Source organism: Oculina patagonica, chromosome 5 (genome assembly GCF_052425735.1).
Source record: "Oculina patagonica isolate OP01 chromosome 5, crgOcupat, whole genome shotgun sequence".
Lineage (NCBI taxonomy): Eukaryota > Metazoa > Cnidaria > Anthozoa > Scleractinia > Oculinidae > Oculina > Oculina patagonica.
The window spans coordinates 1,625,131-1,643,654 of NC_135762.1; the positions used below are offsets into that span (position 1 = coordinate 1,625,131).

At 37.7% G+C, this 18,524-nt stretch overlaps 1 protein-coding gene and 1 long non-coding RNA gene across 2 annotated transcripts in view; one reads left to right on the plus strand and one right to left on the minus strand.

Moving 5' to 3' along the window:
- LOC144654159 (uncharacterized) overlaps positions 1-17,417 on the plus strand; it is a 24,030-nt gene extending 6,613 nt beyond the window's left edge. Inside the window, exons 6-11 of the mRNA XM_078514252.1 lie at positions 12,349-12,455; positions 13,582-13,600; positions 13,927-14,042; positions 14,727-14,772; positions 15,409-15,687; positions 16,174-17,417. Coding sequence (XP_078370378.1) covers positions 12,349-12,455; positions 13,582-13,600; positions 13,927-14,042; positions 14,727-14,772; positions 15,409-15,687; positions 16,174-16,487 — 881 coding nt within the window. The 3' untranslated portion in view covers positions 16,488-17,417. The remainder of the gene's footprint in view (positions 1-12,348; positions 12,456-13,581; positions 13,601-13,926; positions 14,043-14,726; positions 14,773-15,408; positions 15,688-16,173) is intronic.
- On the minus strand, positions 2,104-2,826 carry LOC144654766 (uncharacterized). The gene is made up of 2 exons (XR_013570979.1): positions 2,709-2,826; positions 2,104-2,381 (listed from the first exon to the last, which is right to left on the minus strand). It is a non-coding gene; the product is annotated as an uncharacterized LOC144654766 (long non-coding RNA).
- Positions 17,418-18,524: the final 1,107 nt, after the last annotated feature.

Genomic DNA, 18,524 nt, shown 5'->3' on the forward strand with positions numbered 1-18,524 from the left:
GATGAATCAAACTTTCCTTCTCTGTTTTGCAGAAATTACAGAGATCAGAGTCTTTTATTCCTACTTTTTTAAGAAAATCATTGGTCGCCAATCGTCTATGCAGAAGTTTGAATTGAAATATAATAAGTTTTGTAGATTTTGTACACTGGAAAGATAACTGGTATGCCGCTTCCCAATCTATTGGTTCGCAAGCTTCAGAGGCGCAATCCACGGCCCATTTTTCTTGGCTATTGGTTGGACACTTTTGTTTGAGACTAATTAATTTTTTATAAGCTTGCTTACTTGGTTTATTTGCTTTCATAAATTTCGTATAAAAGCTTTCGTATTGTGTATTTGCATTGTTGCGTACGGGCACTCTTATTTTATTTCGTAGGGTTCTTAAGGCAGATAACAACCCGTAAAAAGCAAGATAATTTGTTTCGTTGAGATCATAGCGCTGTTTGAATTCATGAAATGATAGGAACGCATCTGAATCTTTCATCAAATGCGAAACCTTGTTAATCCCTTTTTGCAGCCATGCTTCGTAGAAGATCGGTTTGTTATTGATCCGTAAAAGAGAGTTGTGCCAAAGGTTCAAGGAAAGAAAATGATCTGTAGACTCTAAATTGTTCTCGAAAGTTATTTCAGACCAGATATTTGCGATCTCCACGATAAAGGGATAGGATAATTTAAAATACTTTGACAAGTCGCTTTTTCTGAGGTTGCCGCTGAAAAAAGCTCTTCCCCCATAATTCCTAAGTTCTAAATCAAAAAAGAGTTTCCATTTCCCATGGTTGTTAACATCAATATATTTTTTGACCCACGTAGTTTTTAATCCTTTATTAAAAGATTCAATATCAATCATGTTTAAACCGCCTTTTGCATAGTCGTTAATCATTACTTCCTGCTTGATTTTGTCGCCTTTGCCGTTCCATAAAAAATCATAGAAGAGGCTATTGATTTCCTTCAAGACAAGGTGATTAGTTGTGAGGGGGGATAAAATGTATACCAGTTGGGACGCGATTAAACTTTTTAAAACCGTAATTTTGCCATAGAGGGTAAGTCGACGACACTCCCAACAGCTAAGGCTATTTTTTATTTTTGTTAATTTTTCGTTGTAGTTCAGCTCTGCGGTTAGGTCAGGATTAGTCGAAAACCATACTCCAAGGGCTTTGGCCTTTCCTTTCACCCACTTTAAGTCTTTTTCCGGGCACAATGTTTCTTCTTTTCCGGCATTAGCACCAATCCAGAGGGCTTCCGTTTTCTTGTTATTTAATTTAAGGCCAGATAGCAGTTGAAAGTTATCCAACATATCACTATAAACTCAAAACCCATGAAAATCCCATTAATTTATTCATGGTAAATTCATGACATATTCAAAGCTTTTTCATGGGATTTTTCATGGCTTTTTTAATGGGGTTTTGCCATGAAAAAGGCATTAAAAAGGCATAAAAAAGGCATGAAAATCCTGTGAATATTTCCATATTCATGGCCCATGAAATCCCTCACATTACATGAAAGTCCTTTAAATACTCCTGAAAAAGCCATGAAAGTTCACTGAAGCAAGATACAGAATTTCATGGGTTTTTTATAGACCATGAAAATAAAGCCTGCTTTATTTCATGGTGTTGACTTTAATGGGCTTTTAATGGGTTCAAAAGTTTCATGGCCCATGAATATCCTTTGAATATGGAAATATTCATTGACCATGAAAATTTCTGATGGTTTTCATGGTGTTTTCATGATCAGACACCATCTTTTCTCCACATTTTTCATGGGGTAGGTAAAGGCCCAGAAGCACCATGAAAATGCCTTTAAAACAAATCTCACTTTTTTCATGGGTAAATCAAGCACACAAATATATGTAACATCGATTTGCCGTTAAACTTCCATAAATTATGAATCCTATAAAATGGAACTAAAATAGATACGAGAATGCCCTGTGCTACACAAAAAATATTATGAAGAAACAAAAACAAGCAACAATACAAAACTGCACCAAAATACAGTGAATGAGTCACAAGCCATGCACAGACAGCTTTATGGTTAATTAACAGCTAATATATAGATTGGTGACTGATACCAAAAGATCAAGCAGCCCACATAAGATTTAAGACGAACAGAAACAATTTTGATTATTTATTTCACTGTTCTCACTAAATTTGCAGGATTTCTCATGTGACAAACATGTGTAGTGACTGCCATTGAAAGCCCTCAAATTTACAGCTGTTCAAGTTTCAAAGACTACATTTTCCTGCTAGATGTACATCCCACTTATGATTAAAAAGTCTCAAAGTACCGATCATCAGTCATGTTTGTGAATTGTTTTTCACTTAGCTTTTTAAAAATCATGACATTGCTCTGTTGGTGAATGTCTTCATCGAGCTTTTCTGCTGCAATACCTACAAAAGCACAAAGCAACATTCGATTAAAATCAGATCTTCTCTGGGCGTGGAATACACACTTTAAAAGCACAATTATTCATAACAAAAACATATTTTGAGATCGATTTCTATCACAAGTTTAGGTGCTATTATTTAAATAAGTTTCTAAAACAACTTTAAGCTTTAGCTCAAGCTTATTTATGAATAATTGCAAGAACAAAGCATACATTTATGCATGTATGCAGATCAACATCACACTGACTGCTGATTAATTCCGAGGGAATTGTTACAAAAACCTTTATCTAAACTATTACTTTTAAAAACCACACGATTATTTCTACTCACATTCTCTTTTAGAGGTGAAAGATCTTGATTTTGTTGCTTTTAGAATCATTTCAAGAGGTATAGTTCTTCGGTTCTCAGTTCTTTCAACTGCCTTCAACTGTTGAAATCGCGCGCCTAAAAAGAGCCTTGCATCATGGGATAGATTAACTGGTTCTCAGGGCCTTCTCGTCCAAATCCAAGATGGCGGTGCGTGTAGCCGAATTTCACAAACACACTCGGCTTTTTACGCCATTTAATGGCGTTCTGTTGTCTGGAAAGTAGCCAGGAAACGTTTAAAGAAGCATATGATGGTTCCAAGCAATTTTACTAACGGATTTGGGACATTATTGACTTTTATTGAGAGAAAGATGAAGTATAGTCAAGTTGGAACTTGAGGAGTTCGAACGCTCCCGAACACTGTGGAGTGTGCTCCATGAAACTTATGTGGGATTCCATTGCAATATCTTTTCGCTCAACCTTGAGCATTCCAAACGGTAAACTGACTGCTTTGGAAATTATTTTGTGTGCATAAGGTATATTAGCAATAACAACGATGCGAGTTTCCCGCGTGGTGGATTTTCAAGATCAAACTAAAAATTAATCAAGCGTACGTGCGATGCATATGTTGCTGTTTGAACATTGTTGATGGGAATGTAAGTATTTATAAATTAAGACCAGTAGAGTGTTAAGTGAAAGTTGCATTACACAATGAAACAGTTATGGTACCTTGAGGTTCTTGAATTTGTGCACTGTTCATAATTGTGCCTGAATTCAGTTTTGACCAGGTGTACAGGTACACAAGAGCTGACACAAAAGGCCAAACAAAAAACTACAGCTAAACAATGACTCCCAAACAAGAACAATACAATGGTTATTCCCTTGTGCACTGGTACAAAAGGACATAGCCCAAAATTCTTTCCTGTTGATCTAAAAGTTTTAAACATCAACCAATGCACATATAAAACATTTATAACTGATACCGCTACCAAAGGAATACATGTATGCTTCATGACATTGCATTTTTTGATATGTGAGAATCTGATGTTTAATAATGAACCATTAAAATTCTATTCATGATATTAATGATGGATATTCTTTAATTTCTAAGTTAGCAAACACTATTTTAATGGTGAATTAATGGCCATGAAACCATGTGATCATGGCTTATAAAACATTTTCATTTTAATAAGATCAAAACAACACGAATGGCTAGGACAATAGTACAGGCTTGTGCTAATATTACTGCAAAGTGTAGTTTATAGCTTCTGATCACTAGTTTAAATCCAGAGATGGGATACCTCGATTTGAATAAAAGTTTCATTATCAAATATACTGTATGCCAGAAATTCATTCATTCACACCAATTTCCTCTGTCAATTTAATTAAAGAAAATGAATAGAATTAACTGTAATACAGTGGCCTAGCCACTTTAAAACTCAACTATTGTCATTCATCTTGAATGTTCTTTAATTTTTATGTAGGCCAACATTAATTTAATGAAAAATTCATAAACCATGAATTTTTTAATACATAATGGTTAATTCATGACCATAACATTCTATGATCCAAAAGTTTACTTTCATGAGTCATGAAAATGTTTTTCATGAGCCATGAAATTGTAGAGGTTGAAAACTCTTCAATTTCATGGCTCATGAAAACATTTTTCATGAGTCGTGAAATTGAACCTTCAATAAATGTTTTTTTTCATGGGTGATGAAAAATTGTGAAAATGGATTTCATGGCATGTTTTCATGGTGCATTACTTTTCGACATGATTTTCAAGGAATATTCATGACCCATGAAAGTGCCAATTTTAACTTTCATGGGTCATGAAAAATATTTGCCATTTTTTCATAGGAATTTCATGGCCACAGATATGGCCATGAAAATCATTTTTGCGTCTTTTATGGGCCATGAAGTCAATTTCATGACCTTTTCAAGGGATTTTAATGGCATTTTAATGGAATGGTGAGTTCATAGTGTATGCAGAGAAGCTATAAGGGATTCCAAGGAACCATCCAGTATTAAAGTGGTGTCATCCGCATACTGACTAATTTTTATTTCTTTTCCATTCACAATAATGCCTTTCACAATTTGGTTTTTCCTTATTGCATCTGCTAGAACCTCGACACAGAGAATAAAGAGATAGGGAGAAAGAGGGCAGCCCTGCCTCACTCCTCTTTCTAGCTTAAAACAATCGCTGGCCCATCCGTTATTAAGAATACAACTTTCTGTGCCGTGGTAGCACAGTTTAATCCAATTAATTAGAGATTGTCCAAAATTGTAATATCTAAATGTTTTTTGAATGTAAGTCCACTCTACTGTATCAAAAGCTTTTTCAAAATCGAGAAAGAGTAAAAGTCCAGGGACTTTGTTGGCCGTTGTATAATGGATTACGCTATCGATGAGTCTGATATTCTCCCCGATAAACCTATCTTTAAGGAATCCAGTTTGATCGTTATCTATAAGGCTCGGTAGAACGTTTTTCAGTCTGTTTGCAATAGCTTTGGTCGCAATTTTGTAGTCACAGTTTAAAAGGGTTATAGGTCTCCATTTCTTAATAAAGTAAGGTACTGTATCCTTTTTTGGGATTAATTTAATAATTCCACGTCTCTGGGTTACCGAAAATTGACCTGACTGATATGCAAAGTTAAGTGAATTAACAAGCAGGTCCGACAAATCGTTCCAAAAAACTTTATAAAATTCGGCAGGTATTCCGTCTGAGCCAGGTGTTTTATTTGCTTCTGTATTTTTTAATGCTTGTAAACATTCCTCTTTGGTCAGAAGGCCTTCACATGACATTTGTTCATCTGGGTCCAGAAACTTAGTATTATTCTTATCAAAAAACATGCCATCACCGTAAGTGTCGTTGGTATTCATTTGGGAGCTGTATAAACTTTTGTAAAAGGATTCGCAATGATTTAGGATTTCTTTGTCTGAATTTACTGTTTCGTCATCATTGGTTTTTAGCTGACTTATTACCCCCTGTTTGTAGTGCCTTTTTTCCATGTTAAGAAAATACTTTGTATTTCTTTCACCCTCATTGTACCATCTACATTTCGATCTTAAAATTGCACCTTTGGTGCGGTACTCAATTATTTTTTCCAGCTCTGCCTTTTTTCTTTCTAATTCTAATTGTTTAGCACCTTCGTTGTCGCCTGTTGTCTCTATCTGTAATTGCAAGTTGTTAATTGCTTTTTCAAGGTCTTCTTCCCGTTTTACAATTTTAGCCTTTTTGGCTGCTGCGTATTTTAATGATTGTTCTCGGGTTTTCATTTTTATCATTTCCCACAGTAGCGCATGGTTCACAGTGTCGTCATTTTGATATTCTTCTTTAACAGCTTGAATTGTTGATTTTATCTGGTTAACATATTCAATTTCGGTAAGAAAAGAAGTATTGAGTTTCCAAAAGCCTGGTCCTCTTGGATTCGATTGAACAGTTATACTGATATCAATCATTGAGTGATCGGTTTTATATCCTGTTGAAATATCGGCGTGCGTGACATTGCACATTAAGCTTTGGCTAACAAGGAAGAAGTCTAGTCGACATTGAATTTCGGGTTTTCGGCGGCGCCAGGTATATCTTAGGGAATCAGTGTGCAGCACCCTCCAAGCATCACTCAGATCTAAGTTCTCCATAAATTCCTGTACAACTTTCAATGAATTATTGTGTGTTTTCGCGACACCACCTTTCTTGTCTTTTTCTAGATCAAGTACTAAGTTAAAATCTCCACCAATAACTACTTCTTCACATTGAAAGTCTAACAAATGTTCGAAGAAACCTTCGAAGAAAACCGCGTCATCGTCGTTGGGAGCATAAATGGCGGCGAGCGTTAAATACTTTTCGTTGGTTTTGATGTCGCAAATAATAAATCGTCCGTTCGGATCACAATATACCCGCTTCATTTCGAAATCAAATGTATTATTGAATAAAATTGCGACTCCTGCCTTAGCTCCTGTGCAACAACTAAAATACGATTTATATCTCCACTCTGCCGACCACAGCGAGGACGTGTTCTCGCGACAATGGACTTCCTGTAGAAAATAAATAGAGTTGTTTTTTGCCCTGAGCCAAGAAAATACCTCTCTTCTCTTTAGCATGTCTCCCAAGCCTCTTACGTTAAGTGAACATATTTTGAGAGCTATGTAAGGAGCTATGTAAAGATTGTTTCTGGAGCAGCTTTAGTGTCACAAAAATTATTAAAAGTAGCTTTTTCTTTAGGGTAATTAACAAGGCAGCTGAAAGCTTGAAACAAAGCAGCTAGCTGTGCTGTAGTGGCGCAAAAATTATTACATATATACAAAGAGGAATACAAAAAAAACATCGAACAATACATAACATTAAACGCGTTAAAATCTCTTTCTTTAGGACTAATACCCCGCGAGATTTAATGAAGGTATTCACAGTTAACGCGCTATTGTGCCCAATGGGATCTTATTTCCCACCCTAAGGTACAAATAAACTTATTTAATATGCGTATTGGGTTCCAAAAAAAACGAATAATTATCTCCGTGTTTCAGTGATGTCTTAAGAAAATGGTTACTTTAGAAAATCTGGGATGTTATTAAAGTCATACTTCTGATTGTCAATAATCAAATACCTTCCGATGACTTTGACGTTGTCCATTCCTAAGTCTTCTCTTGCTTTGGTCATTGCTTTTATTAAGACTTTCCTCTCTTCTTGAATAGCGCGTGCGAAGTCTTCTGTTATGTAAGCATCTGTGTGGACAGTAGATTGTTTGATTTTCCCTCGTTTCGCCCATACGACGTTTCTGTCTTCGCGGCTTACAAAACGCGCTACGATCGGCCTTGATCTTTCCTGCACTTTTTTCCCAACGCGGTGTACAGCGTGGAACTTTATCGAGGAAGCGTCCAGCTTCATATCTTGTTGTAAGATATCGCAGATCAAAGCCTTGCAATCCTCTCCCTCCGTTTCTTTAATGTTGTTGAAACCTAGATTCTCTCGTCTCGTGTATTGCTCTAGTTGAGTGTTTCTTTCGGTTTCTAGTTTTAATTTCTGTTCCAGTTTAAGAATTCTGTCATTAAGGGCTTTCATGCTGTTAGTGTTAGCATCGGAAACGTTCTTGACGGTTTCTTTCAGTGACTCTACATCATCTTGAGTATTGCTTAGGCTTTTCTCAACGTCCTTGATGGTGTCTTTTACGGCGTCAATTTCCTCTTTAAACTCGTGACGGAGTTTATCCATGTCCGCGTGAATCCCTGCAAAGCCTTCTGTCACAACTTTCTTAAGGCAGTCAATTGACTCTTGCAGTAATTGCAAACTATCTGGCGCCAGCATGGCTTCTTCGTCGTCTTCACCAAAAGATGTGCTCGAAGACCCTTTCTTTTTTCTTTTTTTACCTCTGCCCATCTATTTGAAAATAAACACTTTAAAGCTGGCCTAATCCAACGCGCAATTTATAGAAAACATGCTTAGGCCGAGGAAACAGATCGTTCGGCACGGAGCGCTTAAAGTCTGCGTCCGTCTGCCATGATGCCGGGCCCAGTCTCCCAGTCTTCGGAGAGATTCTACCGAACGGCAAGCAGATGGAGATCCTTTAGATGCTTACTGTTGGAAAGAGATGTTCTGCCTGTCCTGCCAACCGTTTTCGGCAAGTTCTTGTTTACCAAATGACCGTATCTTTTACGGATTTATGGATTGTGCTCACAGTCACTCGCAGACTTCTAAGAATTTAACTCATCAATTATGTGTTATATTATATAAATATCGCCTCTCAACCCACCATAAAGCCACTGGGGAACCTGAAGAATTTTAGACTCATCTTTGCACACCTCGAAACCCTGTTACAGAAACAAAATCTGCTATATAGAGCTCCTGAAACGGCGGAATAAGTTTTTAAATCATACGAGAGTTTAACTGTTGCACGTTGTGGACGAATCGCATAGATGGCTTTGACTCGCATGGTATGTTATTAGTACGGTATGTAAAATGTAGATTGCTATTTTAACAGGCGATATTACAGATAGCTATAGTTTTTAATGGTCATACTGTGTATCACAATTTTTCAATAGCTGTATTGTTTGGGAAATCCTGTAAATCTGTTTCTATAAATAATTTTGTAAGATTATTTGAAAACCTAATAATTATATTGACAAAGCTGTGCAGACGAGTGGTGGTTAATTTGCAGTTTGCCAACAGTAAAACTCTTTGTCTTATTTAATTTAAAAGGGCTTACTTTGTGTTTAAATTAAATAGGGAAACCAAAATTATCCACAAGCATATTGAAATATGTACAACCATTAAGATTGTACTTATTATTGATTAACTCCTACATGGCTGAGTCAAACTAAGCAATGATGTATCCATTCAACCACATTTCTAATTTTTTTGTTACAAGCTGGACAGCCTTGAGACCAGCTCTAGCTTTTGACCTTAGACAGTTTCCAAATTCCCTTACCGGTAAATTTCCCTGACCAAGTCAATTTATAAATCAAGTAATATAAAATAGCAGCCCCTGACCATCGGATACCCCCAACAGCCATCCTTTCCACCTACCACAAAGATAGCCTGTTTGAGGCCCCCTGTTTTATGACTCAAATGAGTCATGAGTCAAGCTGATTTTTACACAAAGTAGGATATTATCTATTGAACTATTGTTTACCTTTATACAAGTAAGCTTACAAGCACTTCACAGTGCTTACGGTTAGTTCTACTCTGGTTTGCTTGCGGCTAGTTGCACTCCCGTTTGCTTGCGGTTAGTTCCACTCCGATTTGCTTGCAGTTAGTTCCACTCCGGTTTGCTTGTGGCTAGTTCCACTCCGGTTTGCTTGCGGTTAGTTTTAATTTGTTAGTAAGGGTAGCACAAGCACTATTTTCAAATTTATAACTCTAATTTAAGATTTGACCCATTGACTCATTTGACTCATAAAAACTTTAGTCTCAGCCTGTTTCTGTTCTTTCCTATCCTTTTTCTTAGTCGCTTCATGCTACGGAAACCGGGATAAGCTCTGGCCTGATCAGCCGCTAGGCTCGAACATGAATTTTACCTAAGGATGACTTTCCCAGACTTTTCTTTGTAATAATATTAGTTTTCCTCTGATATCCTGATCAAAATTCCCCAACTTTCTAAGAAGTTCATCTTTTTCCAACCATATCATATCTTGACAACTTTCCTGAGCTGTGGCAACCTTGTTATAGAAATATCTGCCTTATACAGCAAATCCATAGGTAATCAAAATGGAAGAGGGGTGGAAAATTTGGGCCCTTTGGGGTTTGTTTTAACCGTAAGGCTAGGGAACTTGGGCCTTCCAGCTTCACCTTGGGAACATCTAAATTCAGGGTTTTATTTTCCATTGTGGCCTTCGGCATCAGATTAGACTTCATAGATATTAGGCTGTATGTTTTTATGTGTGCCATGTTCATTAAAAGGGTACTTCCAGGAGGCAGGGAAGACTGGGAGCCAGGGGGGATGGAAAGAAGTATTTTATCGGCAGTCCCTGAACCAGGAGTTAATATCGAGTTTCAATGTTGTGCACTCCAAAAATACTTGTGGAGGCATTTTTAAAAAGCCAAATGGCAACATATATGTAAAATGGTATCTGAGCAACATAATTACCGGAGACACTACTCAAAGTGCATCCTTACAACATTTAAATCCCAGTTTCTCCAGAATAAAAATAAGGAAATTTTGCCCCACTGTTCTTGGATATGATGTCACTACATTGGAATGACCTTCCTTTATGTATACATAACTTGCCAAGTAGAAAACATTTGAAAAAAGCACTCTACCAGTATTATTTTGCTCAGTATTAATTAATTCATCCTCTTCCTCTCCTATGTTGTTTTAACTTTTTTATCCTAAATTATCATTGTTATTTAAAATTAAACAAGCGCATGAAATTAGCTAGCTATATTTTGACCTTTTCCATTTCTCTTCTTCTACTTGTTTTGCTTTATATTAATCTTTGTAATTTTGGAATGGAATAAATAAATAAAATGAAACATCTTCTATATAGTGGCTCTTCCTATCCCACTGATTCCAAATCAAATTGGAATTTAGTAGTGTTGTCTTTTTAGTGGAGGGAAAACAACTGGAGAACCCAGAGAAAAGCCCTTGGAGCAAGGACCAGAAGCAACAACAAACCCACATATTATGCTGGGTGTGGGAATCCAACTCGGGTAACATTGGTGAAAGACAAGCACTCTCGCTACTGATTCAAACATGAACTTGGAGTAAACTAAAATTATGTGACCTCAGTCATAATTAGCTTAAGAATGATATCTCAGGTCTCTAAAACTAAACTGGAAATGTTAGTAAAAAGGCATTCTCTTATGAGGATCCAGAGTGGAGGGGTATACTTGATACCCCTAGATAAGGCTAACAAGGGGTGTCACCCATAGGGTATATTTTCTTTAACCTAAACAGCCAGGGTACAAAAGTATGTTTGAACAGTTAAAACGACTTTTCAACATTTTCTGCAGTAAGTCCCTTGGATTCAACACAAACAAAGTACTGATTGTCAGGCATCAGAGAAATATCATAGTGTCCTTTTATTTTCAATGATGGCCAAATGAAAACTTGAAGAAAGTTAAAAGAACGAATAAATGTTTCATAATGAAAGGTGTCAGTGTCACTAAGTTAAAGGATTTTGACTGCCAAGCTAGCTGATCAATCCAGTATTAAATTTATAACTCAGATTATGTAAACTCAGTTTTCATTGTGATTTGCAAGGTAGTGACGAAAAATGTACATTCACACAACAACTGCTAAAATAACATTTAATAATGTTCTATTCCATTCGCTCTTATGAAAAAAATTTCGTCCATTTAACTTAAAATAAATACTACGGCATAGAATTAGAAACCTACCGCTTGATATTTTTAAATTAAAATTTGTGAAGATCAAATCAAAATCTCAGTTCACAGCTTTGGATCGCGGCTACAGTGGTTTAATATTCCCCGTGGTAGGACAAGTAATTTAGGCTCTCCTTCTTCTAGCAGCTCGTATGCAGCAACCGATGAAGCAGGTTATGGCGGCCTAGCCGTCGAAGAGATTACATGAACTCTCATGCGTGCAGTCTGCGATCCTGCAGGCTCGAAAGCACGAAATATAATTTATGATTCATCTACCTCCTCCAAAGCCTCTTCAGTAGAATCAAAACCAATTCTTTACTGGGTTTTGGTCTGTTAAGATCAATCGAATGTTTTCTTAAACCGTTGCAGCATCTACAGACATCGATACATAAAATCGAAAAGATTTGAAGTTCACCACTTCTCTTGTGTACTTTCCGCCATATTGGAAATCTGGTTTACTTCCGGTGATTTCCATTGTCTTTTGAAAACCAATCAACATCGGCCCTCCAGCAGAAGTTTCGAGAGTCGCTCGTTTCTTCAAGCCTGCGCAGAAGGGACGAAGACTCGAGGTACGAGAATGCAAGAGACGAATACTGACAATAAAAAGACCCTACTGTAAAAGATTAGACTCTTTAAAGCATCCAAATTTTAAATAAGCGCCGCCCTCAAATAAGCGCCGCACTTGAGGCGCGAAAAATTAAATAAGCGCTGCGGCGCTTATTTGAGTTAATACGGCATCTGTACCTTGGCCCTGAGCAGAAAACAACCTTTTATTCACAATTATATAAGTTACATATTTGGTACATACTTCTTACAATAATATTATTATATACTGTCAAACTTTAGGCAGTGGACATGGTCATTCTAGGAAACGCAGTCTTGAAGCACTCAAAAGGAAATTTTCCTTACCTAGCTCTCTTGAAAAGGATGATTATCAGCCCTTAGCTGAAGAGGTATGCACAATGCAAATCTGCAGTTATCATAAAAATAAATTCTACTTTACTTTACATTGGATGTAATATGATATTGCTTATGATATTGAACTGTACTAATTATTATTTAAATTAAACTGTTTCAAATAGAATTATGCTGCCTAATGAATTATGTTAATTAATGGCTGGCAATGAAATTGCTATTGCCCAACATCAAATTTCTTAACCAAGAGAAAAGGTTATGAGAATTAATCACCAAAGGGAAATTGTGTTGCTCTTTTAACAAATTCTCCCTACTAATGTTATAAAAAGGATGAATGGAGATAAGTCAGGAGAATTTTTATGCAGATTACTTACTGCCCACTATGTTTACTGGCATGAAGAGCAGCAGTGAAGGACTAAATGTCTTATTTAATAAAAAGAACTTAATATATTAATTATTTTGGGGTGGGGTCGAATGAGGTGGCAAATTTAAGCTCTTTTGATGGGGTAGCATTTCCTCTACCCCAGACGTTTCCAAGTTCCCCCCCCCTGCCATCTTGGTAAAGGCCTGATGTATGCCAGTCATAACTATATGCAGAGTGCAGGGTTTTCAACAGTTTTGTAAAGTAGCGGACACAGTTGTGAAAGCACCGGACTTGAAATTTTTCTTGGCCCCGCAATGCACTTTGCGAGCGCCAAAGGCACAAGCACCCAATAAGGTGGGTCTTGGGGTATGCCCCCAGGAAATTTTAAAATAAAACACTCAGAAACACCGTTTCCAACATTTCTGCAACCCAGGAATCAGTTTCCCAGGCAGCTGCAGGGCTGGAGTTCATCAAGTTCTCTTTTATAAAAAGTAAAATATTAAATGAAAATGAACAACAGAATTTTCAGTTGTTTATCATTGTCAATTGTTTCTGCTATCCTCTAGTCAGTAAGTTCATGAGATGTATAAGTAAAAAAAAATATAATTATAGTTGTGTAAAAAAATACAAAAAACTCCCAAATATTGGTATCAAAAGTACTGGTATCAAAGTACCTGATGTGGAATGGGAAACGACCAGAAGATATGTTTGGCCTCCGGCCTCAAACAAAAACCCTGATAGTGTATATGATATGGGTACCCGGTACTCAATTTCTAATTTCGTTATTTTGTCTCCTTTAGGATCCAGATGAACCGCAAGGTGAGCAGTTAAAAGGATGAATTTTATTTTGTGCACATGATTTTAATTTTCTATATTTATCTTTATTTCTGCCTTTGGAGTATGGCATGTCCACTTGGCCAATTTATATTTGAATTTTTATTGTTATGAAGTGGTTATTAGTGATCGGTACACCGGTCAGTGGAAAGACTGCAAAGAGGACAAACATCCAGAGAGCTTTCTAATGGATGATCACTGTTATTTATTTATATAAACCCATAATCACTCAATAATCTGCAGAAAAAAATTATGTCAATTGATGGTCGACATTTAAAATTATTAATTTTTTTGTGGAAACCTTTATTTAGGAAATGGTAAAGTTGGCTCTAAAATGCGCAGTGGTTCAGCATCAAGTTTCAAAGCATTAAAAAGGAGACTTTCCTCGTCTGAAAAGGAACAAGATTATCAGCCAGTAAGAAATGAGGTAGGTTTATGTGTATAAATACGAAAATTCTTAATGTGTTTTTTGTTTAAATATTTGTTAAAGCTTGAAGCAAATTTACCTCAAGTTGAACCTCACTGCGTGGTCACCTCTTGTAAGCAACCATATAGGCTTTACATTTTGGGCAGCCGCTTATGGGAGGTTACATTGTAGCTTCTTAGGCATGCAAAGCGTGCAAATGGCTACAGCTGCATTGCCCTCTGGACTCACTGCGTGCCCAGTGTGAAACTGGATATTACCTTGCCTTACTTTTCTGCTCTGTGCATGGTCCAGTTGTACTAAATCATGTAGTCTGATTGGTAAAATATATAGGCTAGGAGTGCGTAGCAAGCTGTTGCAAAGACCATAAGCAGACTGGTGAAAAAAAATAGATAAGAGCAAAGCTATCAGCTCAGGAATATAATCAATACTACAATCCACACAGCCCTCTGGATTGCATGTGTGGCTCTTCCACATCACGTAAGGTTGAACCCTGTTAATTTACTCGGTTATTTCAAATTCCCTGCATTTTCGAACAAAAAGCTGTTTGCCCTTCAGTCATTCACTATCGGCTTTTTTGAACTCCCCCTATTTCGACTGGTTTTTGTTTGCCCTGACGGTTCAAAATAGTGGGGTCCACCTGTATTTGCAGAGATTCAGATGTTGTATTTCTTTGTCTCGTTTTAGGATCCAGATGAAAGTCAGCGTGATAATTTTTTCACTACACGCACCGGTAAGTAATTTGTTGTTTTAAGTGAAATTTTACCTTTCTGACTGTGTGACACACATGTTATCAGTAATCTGTCACATTGGAATCCACTGAGGGTGATATTAGATTGTCCAGCGCAAACTTAACACGGCACTGAGCATAGGTTACATGTTTGCCAAGGTTTAACGAAATAATTATAAAACCTTGAATCAAATTAAAACCAGTTATAGTGTATTGAGCTAGCTAATATAATAGCGGAAGGCGAGGATCTCACCTTCCGGCTTTGTCTAACCCGCGAGATGTGGGAACGAGATTAGACGTCCATGACAGGTGGATTTTGCTGATGGGTAAGCAAAAGTCATGCTCACTGTCCCGATGAGCAAGGGCCCAGGCAAGTCGTCTGCTGATTTAATCATAACAAAAGTAACCTTTAACAAACATGCAACTGCTCAGCAGGGCAAGCAGAATGTGAGAGCTGCTTGTCCAAACGGCAAGCTAGCTAGAATTCATTTTTTTTTTCAAACCCTGTAATGTATTAACTAGCGGAAATCAACTGATAACAAGACTGATTAAAATAAAAGACACCAATAGACCAATACCTCCATGATTTGGTGTAAAAAGAAGTCTTGGATGACTGTTATGTTATTTGCTTTTACACAGAACCAGTTAAGATTGGGGTAGAACCCATGCATCAGGAACAAAAAGAAGGGTCAAAAGTGGAATTCAAGTGCAATGTCCAAGGAAAGAATAAAGTCTCTTATCAGTGGATTAAAGATGGTATGCCGATGCAAGGTCAAAATAACTCCACTCTTGCCTTCAGTTGTGTTGACCTGCGGGACTTTGGCTGCTATGTATGTCAAGTAAGCCTCGCTGATAGTCAATGTGGTTGTTTTAAATCATCTGCGGCAGAACTAGATGTTGTTCCTCGTGATGGAATGGGTGAGTATTGACTGTCAAATGTTCTGAATAATCTCCTATTGAGGGTCTCAAAAGGGGTGGCCCGAGCCAGGGAGCCCTAAAATGTTCATTGTGGTGCCAAGAGCCCCATCGTTTTACTGCTCGGGATTTGGAGACGTTCGCTTCAGAGCGTGTATTCCCTAAGAATGTTGGCCACAGAGCCTGGAGCACTGTTTTGTAGTTATTGTTATTGTTGTTGTTTTTGGGGAGGGGTGGGTAAAGCGTGGCCCTGGCCCCCAGTTTTTGGGAGCCTGGAGACCTGGGGACCTAAAGCCCTTGAGAACCCTGCTTATTCTTCTTTGTAGTAATGCATGCACCTGTGTCCTTGGCTCACATAGCACCTTAATCGAACTAAAACTATTACAAGCTGGATACCTAGTACCAGAGCCTCTTTAGAAACCCTTTGGGTGCTGAACCCTGTGGTTGCCGATTTCCCGACAAATAAAACTTTTTTCTTGTCATTTCCAGCCTACAGATGTCTTAGAGATGTAGATCCCAACACTCAAGGTAAGATAGAAACCCTTCTCACCAAGAAAATCCATGGACTTGGGGGCTGGAGGCAGGTTGCTTTCAAGTACGCGATGGACGAGCTTCATGTAGATTCGCTTGAGGGAAGTCAAGACCCAGGGAAAACCATAATTTCGTACCTTAAAGCAACCAACCCAGATTTGAAAGTCTACGAGTTTTGTAAGACGTTGAAAGAACACAACATACGGCGTTTTGATATTATCAAAGAATTACTTGGACATCTTTCTGTTCCAGCTCCAGAGAGGACCACATAATTTAGTACATTACACCGGGCACATAACACACTTTGTAAAATGTTCAAGGAATTGCGCGTGCGGTGATTGGTAAAAAGGGAATGTAAATCTGTGTTTGTAGTGGTCATGGTCAGTTCGAGAAAATCATAGCTCGATGAAGCACGTGGTCCACGGCAACATAATTTTTTGAACGTTTTGTAAAGAAGGGTCCTCGTGCATTGTTGAGTTATGTGAGCATTGCTGATTTTTTAAGAACTCTCGAGAAGTACAATAAGCACTCTGCTGCGCCTCGTGCTTCCCTATGCACTTCCCTCGGGTTTTTAAAAATTCCCACGTGCTTATACATATGTATAACTGAACAATGCCTTTAAGGCTTGGGCGCATTAACTATTCCCTAATAATTATTTGTGGAAATTGCAATGGCCAGGGCATTGATGAGCTCTAAACTAAGTAGTCTAGGTTCAAGTCCCGGCCAGGGACCTTAATTTGCTCTCGCAGGGCCACTCTCTGTAACTTTTTATAAATGCATTGATCCCAGCCGTTTACAGTGCAACTGCTCCAACCAAGCCAACCAAGCAAATTCTTTGCAAATTTACCAATAGTGTTTGAGTGTTTAAACGATAGAAAAAGGTCATAAATTTATTGCTTCTGTAGTGTGCAGCTTGTTTAGATTGATAATTTGTCGCAAATCTATTTTTAACGTCCAAGGTTTTCATTAATTTTATCAATTTGCACAAAATTTAGTCAGGTGGCCTTGGTTGGAGTAGCCACACTGTAAAGTAGCAATACTGCTAGGATCTTTGTTTTACAGAAACTTAACAAGCCACTGATCTGGATTTGGATTGTAGCCGTTTTACGTTTGATTGACTGGTGTTCAGTTAGAAGTGAAAAAAGAACATTTTGTTTTTATCTTGTTTTTAAAGGGTGAGAGAAATCTACAAATTAAGCAAAATGCTTTCACGACCGTCAGGGTTTCCCAGATAAAGTTTATGTATGTATGTATGTATGTATGTATGCTTTCTCTAACACTCCTTAACTGAATACAGTCGAAGCTCTCTTAACGGACACTCCCGTAAGCGGACAGCTCTACTTACGGCCGCCTTGTTTGAAACCCGTTTTACGCTCCCATACAAACTCTGTATTTTTGCATTCTCGTAAGCTGGACATTCCCGTAAGCGGCCGCGGACACTTTCAGAGATTACGACTTAGACTTTTTCTTTGTCTTAAAGCTCCCGTAAGCGGACACCCCAAAGAAAATCCTGTTAACAACCTTTGTATCTTGTTTTTATCAATCTACTTCACATCACCGTTCGTCACAATTATTTTACAGTAATTACAGAACCATATTTCACTGTTTGTTTTGTCATAATCCACGTCCGGTTACATTTCGAAACACCACTTACATGCATATTAGCATTATGTAGCTTGGCAAGCTCCCGTAAGCGGCCATCAATCCCCTACACCTCTAGTGGCTGCTTTACGAGAACCATTCTCGTAAGCGGCCAGCTCCAGTTGCGGACACTTTTTACGCGTCCCGAGGGTGTCCGCTTATGAGAGCTTCGACTGTACAAACAAAAGCAAACAATTTCGTTCCCAGGGTTTCCCCTAAAATTACCAAGGGAAAAGCCCTGGGAACGAGGTTGACAAGCAAACTAATTTTCAAATATGACGGGTTGTTTTTACGGGCCTAATACGTGTCGTTAGAGGATTATGGCCCACACTGAGAAATGTGGGAAACCCTTCAGTCGCCAACTGTGTCAGTTTGTATCTTCTTTAAACATTTTTATAAAAAACATTCAAGCGATTTGGTACTCAAATATCGATATGATTATCTCAGGGAAAAATGTCGATTTAAAACCAAATTCTCCTTAATGGTAGAAAATTGATGCTGTAAGGAGAAAACTGATTCTGACCAGAGTGTCAGTATCGTCATAAACATCTGCACTCGTGCAATTGTTTCACTGTTGCAAAATCAAATCTGAAAACAACAAAAACATTTTATAGTTTTTTTCGTATAGAGTTTGTTAAATTCTAGGAGATTTTTACGCATGTTAAAAT